The sequence below is a fragment of the Protobothrops mucrosquamatus genome, unplaced genomic scaffold (genome assembly GCF_001527695.2).
Source record: "Protobothrops mucrosquamatus isolate PMUCROS unplaced genomic scaffold, P.Mucros_1.0 scaffold358, whole genome shotgun sequence".
NCBI lineage: Eukaryota > Metazoa > Chordata > Lepidosauria > Squamata > Viperidae > Protobothrops > Protobothrops mucrosquamatus.
Genome location: NW_015386693.1, coordinates 205,217 through 216,372, shown reverse-complemented (window position 1 = coordinate 216,372; position 11,156 = coordinate 205,217). Strand labels below are relative to the sequence as shown.

The following is an 11,156-nucleotide window of genomic DNA, read 5'->3' as shown; positions in this document are numbered from 1 at the left end:
TTCTAAAGAAAACCTGTCAGGGAGCAGGATCTAGATTTTACACACCCAGAAACAACCCCGAAGGGAAGGTGGAGGAGAGGGGTGGGGGGAGAGGAAGAGAAAGATGCCAGGCTCGGAGATAACCAAGCCGTGGGATTCCCCCCCACCCCACCCAGACGCCGACAGAGGTAAACCAAGTTGACCTTGACTCTTCCTTACTCTTCAAAGAAAGAGGGAGGTCGGCGTCGTGTCAGCCTCCGCTGGCTAATTGCGGCATTGTTAATCTCAAGGAAGAAAAGCTGCCTCGGGAAGGGAACCTACGGGGCTCCCCTTGACCAACAGCTCTGGACACAGAGCGCGCTGGTGGCGAGCAGGGGCCGCGGGGCTATTTACACCGGCTCTATGGGCCGCCCTTGTCCATTCCATCTGCGGGAGACCCGACGGGCCCAAGGAACCTTAGGGGGTGACGGCGAGTTCTCTCTCGTCCTTGCCCGAGGAAGTCGGGGACATGGGCGAGTCCTCCTCGTCTTCGGAGCCCTTGGCCACAGCTGAGAGGGAGGCGCACTTACAGCCGGGGGCGGCCGGTCCCCCGGCGCGATGGGAGCCGCCCTTGCCTTCCTTCTTGTGCTTGACGCGCCGGTTCTGGAACCAGATCTTCACCTGTTTCTCGGAGAGGTTGAGGTAGGTGGCGATCTCGATGCGTCTCAGGCGCGACAGGTACATGTTGGAGGCGAACTCCCGCTCCAGCTCCAGCAGCTGCGTGCTGGTAAAGGCGGTGCGCATCCGCTTGCTGCTCGGCAGCTGGCCCGACGTGCTGTCTGCGGGGAGGCAAAGCGGAAAAGTCAAGGCCGGCAGGTCCGAGCCAGTTTGGACCGCGGCCGAGCCAACCCTTCCCAAAAGACCCCGAGCGAGTAGGGAAGCTTAGCGCGGGTGTGGTTTTACACCGCCACAGCCACGCTCTTTTTATGCAGACCGTGCTAGGAATCGTTGTTGCGGTTAGCCAAGAAGGCAGTTATTAAGCCCCTGGATACAACTAAGCGCCCTTGAGGTGCAGTTTTGACTGAGCTTGGGGCTACGGGAGCGACTATCCGTCTAACCTGCAGGATGGGCACGACAAAGGATCCTACAGAGGATCCCAGTCGGGCACTTTCACACCCACCCACCCCCGCAAAGAGTTCCCCACTACTGGGTAGCTCAAAGTCATTACTCGGAAATGCCTCTACGAGTTGCGGGGGTGGGGGTGGGGGTTAGGTAGGAGGGTCAGGGTAGGTTGACTTCTTTCAACCTGTGAAGGTTCCTTGTAAAAACCGTTGGAATGACCGACCAAAGCACTGCGCTCCTTAGAGGTTGTGCAAAAACTGTTTTTCGGGACAGCAGGCTGGACTGTGCGAAGCCTAGAATCTCCCCCTCTGAAAGGGGCAGAACTGAGCTAACCGTCAAGCGCCGGGCACCGTTCTCTGCTCAGGCACCCACCAATTCCCTGAATTCTCAACCATCCCTGCTGACAATTCAGCTCTCTCTTCCGCAGTCCGGACTTCGTTTCTAGAACTGCGCTGCCACTTAGGTGTGCAATCCGGTGCGAACAGTCCATCCCTTTAATCCCACTGACTGCGAAAGTATGGACTTTGGTCGGGGCGTCAAATTACCCCCGTCTTCAGCTGCATTTTCTCCTAGGCTGGGAAAAAAACAGCAAAAGCTCCCTCAGGTATAACTCGCCTCCTAGGGAATTTAGGGAATTTATGGTTTGAGGCAACAGAACAGGAGTGACTGGCCACTGCCTTTTCCAGCATGCTTTCAGACTTTTTATTCTAGCCTACAGCCCCCGGAATTCCTGGTGATCGAATGCCAACCAATCTCGCTCCCCTTCCGAACCCAGAGTGTGCCAGCTGAGCCTCCCCGTCTGCTGTGACAACTTTCTTTTAAGATCTCTGCTTTGCAGACGTTGGGCAGGAGGGAGCGTCTGGTCAGTTTCGTCCCGCTCTCTCGCTCCTCTCCCTCCTATTTACAACAACTTCATTCTCCTGACACCTGTCCTGAAATCGCTTTTATTCGGAAGTGTGTGGCGGGAACCCCCCTGTACCCTGCTGCCAAACCAAGCGCCTGTTGCGTTTAGACAAGCGAAAACGACCTTCCCGGGGACCGAAGAGCGAAAAATCGGTTTCGGCCCGCCCTGCTGAGAAGCATCGGGTGACCTACGGCAAGATAGTCAGCCGTTCCCCGGCCCGCCCCGTGCCCCAAACTACTTACCCACGGAGATGCAGTGGAAGTGTCGGGGGTCGGGCAGCGGGTAGGCGCTCTGGTAGAGGGCGGGTACGTGGCCCCCGCTGGAGGCGGACGACCCTCCGGGAGACTGCCTGGCAGCCAGGGGCGAAGGGCAGTACTGGGAGCCGAAGGGCGGGAAGGAAGCCTTGAGGAGGGGCAGGGCGGGCGGCGGCGGCGGCGGCGGGTGCAGCTGAGAAGCGGCGGCCACGCAGAGGGGGCACACGCAGAGGAGGCCGGCTTTGCGCGCAGCCGAGGCGGCCACGGGAGCCGCGGGGCAGGCGCCTCCGGAAAGGCCGTGGAGCGGGTGCGAGGGGTGCACGGCGTAGGGGAAGAGCGGCGGGGGCGGCGGGCTGCCGGGAGAGACGCCCCCTTTCTTGTCGCTGCCGCCGGCTTCGCGCAGCACCAGCGAGTCCACCAGGAAAGACCGCGGCATGACTCGGCCCCGTCCAGCCTCGGCCTCGCCTTCCGCTGGGTTCGTCGGCGCAGCGCCTCTTGCCCGCCCAGTTGCTCGCAGGGCGCTGACCAGCGCCAGTGGTGCTGAAAGGGCCGCCCGGCCCGGCTTAAATAGCGTCTTCGGGGGCCATGTGATGAAAGCTGCGCCGGCCCCCGTCAATGGGCTTTTTGTGCCGCGCCTTGGCACCGCCGCCGCACACTCCCTCATTATGCCCTTCGCTCGCCCAAAGCGCTTCACAATGCCCCTCATTCTTGTCAACCCCACCCACGTCTCTGGGCTCCCTTCCCTAGTCCCCCCCACCCCACCCCACCCGCCTCCTCCCTCGTCCCGCCGCTAATCCATTGGCTCCTTCGTCTCCAGCCCCTGTTGCGCTTCGGACGGGTCGTATACAGTTTCCTACTATGCGCTGCGCTGGAGGTGCGGGATTTCAAAGAGCCTCCGATCTTGGGTAGTGGCGTTGGCTTTTGGGAAGATTGGACCGGTGCGTCAGCGCTGAGTTACCACCTTGTAACGTTCAAAACATTCACAGACTCTGGAAGGAAGAGCATTTTCATCTGGGGCTGAGTTGAAAGCAGAAGCGAACAGGTCTGCAACTCAATCGACAGTCTTCGTTCCCAGCAATGCTTCAGGCACTTGGCAAATCTATGGAATTTGCTTCTATGAAAGCCTGTGTCCTCAGAACATAACTACCATTGCTTGATTATAAAATCCATCTATTTCGAATGTTTTGTTGGCATTTGATTTTCAAGTAAGTGGATGTTAAATAGCAGATTTGGTTGAAAATTCCTTTATAAAAAGTTGGAGAGATATCTAAAATTATTTATTTGTGGTTGACCCCGGCTAATTTCCAACATCCTGCTTAAAATTACAGTTTTATGGAAAAATTTTTTAAAAAACTATTCTCTTTGATTTCCTATTAACCTCTTTTTTCAAGTTGCATTTGTATTGAAACATACTTTGAACTAAACCTAGTAACGGACATTTACCTCCTCTGAAATAATTTGTGTTTATTAGTCCACCTTGATTTTGTTTCACCAATTTAATAATCAACAAAATCTCCAACCTATATTTTACAGTAAAAATTTGGGTGAGGGCAGCATGATGGATGCTTTTTGACAGATAGCATCACAATTTAAAAATCAGAGCAGAAAGTAAATGAGATATTTTATTATTGTAAAAATACCATTTATGCTTGGGGAGAGGGTAGAATTCCAGTTGCCATAATTCTGTCCAAATGATAGAATGGGGTATAAATGTTGTTAAGATTTGATCACAGCCCAGGGTTCTGATTTTTAATTTTTTGATGCCACATTTAATGTGTAACATATTTAATGTAAATAAATACATTTATATCACATTTAATATGTAGTATTTTGTTTGGAATTATCTGGCAAATGTTCATTTTATTATTGTCTATCTACTCATGTTTATGCAAGTTTTTAAGTAGTAAAATAAATATCTACCAAAATAGTAAACAACATGTTAATTAACAGAGAAGTTCATGATTCCATAGAATCTGAAACAGAATGGAGAAGAGCAAAGAATAAAAGACACAATTAGCAGCATTATTTAACTGGGGATGAAGATTAATGGCTTAAAAATACAATCTTATGCAATAACAGTGATCCTTTCGTCACTATTAATACTTATGTAAATATGGACTATCCTACCTAGGCTCACTATAGCTTTAAAAACGTAAAGCCAAAATGCTGCTTCTCCCTGGAGGAATCACCATGCCAATTTTTAAAAGAGAGGAAGCCAATTCAGAGAGCTTTCTTTCCAAGTAGTCACATTTTGGGAAGACAAGGTTGCAGCGTTACTTCAAAACCAAGAATCTGGAATATTTTCCCACAAAACAATTTTACGAAAGGGATGAAATTCACAGCAATTTCAGCCACAGAGTTGTGCTCACCTTCTCCTCTGGTGGGAATCCTCCATTTCCTGGAAACAAATCCCTTGATTTATTGAAGGGATTGCAATGTTAGGATGCTTCCCAATGCAGTCCAGCCTCTACATACCCCCCTTCCCATCCATTTCCAGAATCAGGTCTTCAAAATGATTTAGCATGCATAAAAGAAAATCGTCCAATTGAATGTCTTCCCTGCATATCAAGGATAAAAAAAGATGCTACTCCAGCAGACATATTCAAATAATGAGCAAAAGAAGAGAGACACTCCTCTCCCCCGCCCCACACACACACCATTCATTTTGATACCAGTTACTACAGATTCTGGAGATTCAAATGTAAGATCTCAGAGAAGAGGGGTGAGGAACAGAATTTGTGGGGTGATCAATTTTATTTTTAAGAGACAAATGCAAATATGGTATCTCCAATGCATATCTTTAAAACTATGGCAATGAAAAGCATGACTAAGAGCTAGGATGCTCATACTATTATATGCACTATTTGGCAATGCTGATCTATTTAGCTGAATCAAGCAGTGAGGTTGAAGTACCTTGACAGTAAGTAAGCTTTAGTCTGTCTCTGCTGTTGCCAAGATCTCTATTTTTAGGAGGTCCCAGCCAATGAAAGGATCTTTATAAAATTATCTACTAGAGACTCAGAATCAGACCTGATTTTTCTGCATATCATACCAATGAATGAGGGCCAGAGAGATATTGTCCATCATGTAGGTATTGCACAGCATTTAGATGCAGATCTGTTTTGGAAAAAAAATGACATGGATATTATTTGAGTGCCATTGGTCATTGCAACCATGGGGCCTTCAATGTATTAGACATCACTCCTAAATGTGTAAGGATGCTTATGTCCTGGTTCAGAGATATGAAAGAGAATATTCCATCCACCAGATGTCTGAATCTGAAGGGACTGTTAGAAACATACAGCAACTGGTTCCTAAGCAAAATCTAACTGGAAATCCATAAAAAAAATCACCTTTTTTCCAGGCAAGTCCGAATTGATCATTACATGCTATTATCCCCAAACATAATAACTGCAATATGTTTTGGAGCAAACTTTCAGGTATATTTGGACATTAAATCAAATCCACATATAACAGAAGACACAACTTGAATGGAAAAAATGCACTTATCTGTTCAAAGCCAAGAGAAATTAAGGTCTTTTCTGATACTTTCATCTGCCTTCTCTTATCTTTGCTGTTTAAAATTGCCAACTCTCCAATGTGCTTGTTTTAACAGAGAGTGTTGCAAAGTTTCACTGGCCATAATTCAGCAGTTTTGAATAACACCCCTTTGCAGAGGAAAGTTAGTTATCTATTTGAATATTTCCCACTGAAATCAATGAGACTTAAGGTCTAACATTGCTGGACTGAACCCACTGCTATAAAGAAGAAATGGGAAAGATGACAGAAATACCAGTGAACAGTGAGACTTACTAAGGGAGTTAGAAAGTTGTACGATTGAGTTTTACACCTAGACTGAAAGCAATCATGTAACTAAATTTGAATGTATAATTACTAGTCCCTAGGCACACTCCATATCCTGAGACAAACTGTTAAATCAAGAATCACACAACTTCAGCCGGTTGTCTTCTGAATGGTTGTTGTGCACTCTGATGCAAAATCTACTCAGAGATGATCTGGTCAAATACAGTTCCTAATCAGTGTCTCTCCTTTTGAGAATCCTCAAGAAAGGAGACATTCTTTACAACTTTATCTTGTTATTTTTTTTATGCGTAGATGCCTGCTTGCTTTTATTTTGGACATAGACCAGCATAGATATGTAAATGCAGTTTCCCCACAACTTCATACAGATCTGAAACATACTTTTTTCGGAAATAAGTTTCAGAAATTATGTTGAACTGAACTTTTAAAATAAACACATCTGAATTCAAGAACTGCGCTTTTCACTTTCCTTTTTCTGTAAAGACAAAGTTGGGCCAGGAAAATAAGGCCATGGACTGTAGATATCTTTTTTCTAAGTACCACATAACCATTCTAAGGAAAAGGGTGCTATAGCACCGAAAACTCCTGGCTAAACTATTCATGAATAGTTGAAATAAAGCGAAAATTTGGTTTTGTTCTATACAGCTCTTGTCTTCCAGATATATTGGTAGACAACAATATGCGTCTTGTCCCAGTTTTTTCCATATTAATTGAGGGTAAAGAGAGATATAAAACAGCAGCACATCTGTAAAGTGCTCAGTTAGGGAAACCCTTTTGAATCAAGTCTAAGAGTTGTTTTTTTAGTGGAATGAGCTATTCCTCTTAGACAATTGACCTTTCTAGAAAGACATCCTAAAGTATTGCTGTACTTTCAGGATGGAACCCCAATCTATTAGCTCCAGGAGGGAAGGAGTTAACCCTTCTGAATGCAGACCAAGCCCAAAGCTATTGGGAAGAATATGAAGGGGAGAATAACCAGTCCCCCCCCCCCTTGTGCTCGCTCCCTCCAGCCGCTGGACTTTATTGAATGTCGCTGAAAAAAGTTTTGAATGCCAGATAAAGGGAGGCGAATTAAACTGTGTGACAGCAGAGGATAAGCAAACACAAAGGAAACTCTGTCACACTTTGGCCAAAATCCATGGGCTTTTTACCAAGCCTCTTTGCTATGATTGAATTAAGTAATAGGAAAACATTTTCTTTCAGTTTAGAGCCATTAAACAAAAACTTCAAAGCCAAGAGCACTTTTTAATGTGCAGTCCCCGGACAATGAAATCTCTGGTTTGCGGTGAAATATTGGAAATGGCTTCTTGTGCAAATTCTTGAAGTCCTTGAAGAAGGGAGGAGAAGAGGGATCACAGGAAAACAGGCACTCTTTCTCTTGTCTCTATTTTGGAAGACTATCTGAGCCCTTGGAAGACAGGAATGGAGATGGAAGGGTCCTTTAAAGGGCCTGGATCTGGGATAGGGCAGATAAGAATTCCAAATCTGCAGACAGCAAGGACCACAGAAATGGTGCTTTCCTTGTCCTGAGACTTTTCCCCCCATTCTCACCCCAAAAAAGCAGGTGCATCATCTGGAGGTGACACTAGAACCATAGTCATCAATGGAGATACAAGTAAGCTTAATTGGAAGGAGTGCCTTCTTCCAATTCTGATTGGTGGGACAATAACAGCTGCTTTTAGATAGGGCTAGACAAGGAGGAGGAGGAGGTGGTGGCTAACCTGGTCTCAATGGTTCAGGCATTTGGTACCTTACAAACTGGTCTATTAGAACATAATGTAGGAGGAGTATCCTTCCATTAGAAAAGAAGTTCCAGTTAAGTTGCTGAAGGTGACCTCCTGTCACAAAAACAAGCTGTTCACTGCACTGGCTGACAGTCTGCTACTGTGCTAAATTTAAGGAATATACTGTATGTAGTTCACCATTACACCTATTATAAGGAGCTCTTTTGTTCCTGAGTTGGTGGTACCCCACAAAAACAACTTGCTCTGCTGCTCCTCTCTGATGTCTCATCACAACTGGCACAATTTCACTTTTGCATTACTTCTGAATTACTTTCTTAAAATGTGTTTCTTCGTGCAGCAAACTGTAGGGCAGAGGTAGTCAGTCTTGGCTCTTTTATGACTCGTGGACTTCAACTCCCAGAATTCTGGGAGTTGAAGTCCACGAGTCATAAAAGAGCCAAGGTTGACTACCTCTGCTGTAGGGTCTTCAGGAAATACTAGGGATGCAAACCTGCAAATAGAAGGCATGCTGTTACCACTGGGTAGAAGGCCAGTGTATCATTTAATATTTTTCCCAGTTAGAATCAGTTTCTTCTGCCCTACTGAAAGAAATAGGTCAGCAGTGAGTTACAGACGCATTAAGGTGAACTACAAGGTGAACGTACATCCAGGTTTGCTTGGTCTTAGGGATGTTGGGGGGGGGGGAAAGGATGAACTCCTTTCCTAGCAGGAGCAGAAGTCCACCAGCAAAGCAAAAGGTCAGACTTGTTTGTTTCTCACAGCAAGGTTGCATTAAGAACAAGTAGTGCCTGTGGCATCTCCCCAGCTTTTCACTCAGTGGGTTCAGACCTCTTTGTTGCCCCTCTGGCCTTTTCAGCTAACCTTTTACTTGCCTCTTCTTTTTCACACATGGGGGATATTTAGCTGTGAAAGGAGGGTCTTCAGTCAGCTTGTTAGTTATCGTTATTATAGAAGCTTTCTGACTAGTAGCTTCACTGGGGATGCTCCAAACCAAATGTTTCTGTCATTCCAAAATCCTACACTTTTTTCCCAGCTTCCTTTTCACCCCCAAATGATTTCAGGATCACATGTGTGTGTGCATGTGTGTGCTGGGGTGGAATCCCTGTTTATTCTTTTTGGAATTTGAAGGAATTTAAGTAGAACAGGAATGTTACGGCAATCCCATTTGCTTTTAATTATAGCTTTTAAACTTTGGGAAACCATGTTAATGAATTTTGATGGTTTGGCAATTTGGGTAGTACAGACTTTCCAGGGATTGCAAAAAAAAAAAAAAAAAAGGCTGAAAGCATATCTATCTAATGTTAAGTTTGATAGGATCTCTAATTTTGATGATAATTCTACATTACAAAAACAACTAATCACCATCATAAAGATCTGGTTGTCGAGGAAACAGAAAAATAGAAAAAAACTTCTTTTTCTTAAATGATTTGAGATTGATTCACTTCTTTAGCCATGAAAAAGTTGTAATTTTTTATTTCAGACGAAAAGGAATACTTTCCATATTTATAGCCTGCTTTATAATGTAGGTAATGTATGATAAAATGTGGCCAATTTACGAATGATTATTAAAAAGTGACTGCAAGATGATAGTAGGTGCAGGCGAAAGTTATATGATGCTGCTGTTAATATGGCAAGAAGCAAGTATTTTTAAAGAAAAATAAGTATGTGATCTAATTTTCATGTACTGGGCATTCATTAAAGCTGATTAGCTGCACAATTTTCAGCTTTGCAGTTCGCTAAGTAAAGATATTTTTTTTCAACCTCTACAAAGGTTCTCAAATATTTTTTGGGTCCACATTCCAAATATCAATACCAAAATATGCTTTGTATATAAACAGAAAATTAGGTATAAAATTAACGATACAATAAAGCTTTTTGAAAAGCACATACAAAGACTATTCATCAAAATTTATAGGAGAAGACTCAAGAATGCATAGCCCATGGTGCATATCATTCTGTCACTTCTGCAAAGACTGGAAAAATTTGATAACAAATGTACTGAAAGCAAAATAATAGCTGCCTGAATACAAAAGAAAGAAAGAACTGTATGGGAGTGGGAGGTTATATGGGAAACCCCAAACTGATTATGGTGATTCATCAATTGCGGAGGAAAGATTCTCTAAGAAAGAGGGTTGAATGAAATTTAATTCTATAATGGATGCACTTGAAACTGTCTCAGAGAAGAGCAGTATAAACACGGAAGTGATATGCTTAACTATGTTTTCACATTAAAGGCTATGCTATCTAAGTTCATCTTGAACTAGCTGGTGAAATAAAGTATTTCCATGTTTATAAGAAGCAACATTGTTTGGATAAAGAGTATTTTAAGCATCAGGATCTAAACAACCATCAGAAATATCATTAACATGGCTTTCCCAAATATAATGTTGTACCTTTTATCAGCTAACAGTAAAAACTGCTTAGGAGAAAGCTCACTGTCATGGCTACAAAAGATGAAAAATGGTCTATATGCCACATTGCTATAAAAAATGTCTACATGAAGCATTATGTGTACAGAAAGTGATAGACATTGTAATCTTTAGAATGACTCCATTAATAACTTGGTTCTTTTTGAAATGCCATAGTAAAAGGTGTTCTGCTTCGATTTAGTTAATTGTTCTCACTGTTAGGAAGTTTCTTCTTAATTCCAGGTTGCTTCTCTCCTTGATTAGTTTCCATCCATTACTTCTTGTCCTGCCTTCTGGTGCTTTGGAAAATAGGTTGGCCCCCTCTTCTTTCGGTAGCCCTCAAGTATTATAACACTGCTATCATGTCACCCTTAGTCCTTCTTTTCAGTAGACTAGACATACCCAATTCCTGCAACTGTTCTTTATATGTTTTAGTTTCTGTGCCCTCAATCATCTTAGTTGCTCTTCTCTGTACTTTTTCCAAAGTCTCAACATCTTTTTTTTTAATATGGTGACCAAAACTGGATGCAGTATTCCACTTGTGGTCTTACTAGGTTTTTATAAAGCAGTACTAATACTATGCCTCTGTTTATGCAACCAAGGGTTGCATTCTCCTTTTTGGCTGCTGCCACATACTACTAGCTCATATTTAAGTGATTGTCCACTAGGATTCCACAATCCCTTTCACAGTTACTGTTTTTGAGCAGATTTCATCTAATCTGTACTTGTACCTTTAGTTTTTCCTGCCTAATTGTAAAACCTTGATTTCTCCACTTTAAATTTCATTTTGTTGGATACGGCCCATTGTTCAAGTCTGTCAAGATCCTTTTGGATCCCGGGTTTGTCTTCTGGGGTATTGGCTATTCCTGCCAGCTTAGTGTCATCTGAAAATTAGATGAGTTCCTCTTCTATTTCCTAGTCTAAATCATTTATGAAGATATTG

The 11,156-nt window shown here is 43.9% G+C and overlaps 1 protein-coding gene across 1 annotated transcript; it reads right to left on the bottom strand.

Moving 5' to 3' along the window:
• Positions 1–435: 435 nt before the first annotated feature.
• Positions 436–2,674, bottom strand: GSX1 (GS homeobox 1). The gene is made up of 2 exons (XM_015815655.1): positions 2,227–2,674; positions 436–797 (listed from the first exon to the last, which is right to left on the bottom strand). Exons 1-2 carry the CDS (start codon positions 2,672–2,674, stop codon positions 436–438), a joined length of 810 nt encoding a protein of 269 aa, XP_015671141.1.
• Positions 2,675–11,156: the final 8,482 nt, after the last annotated feature.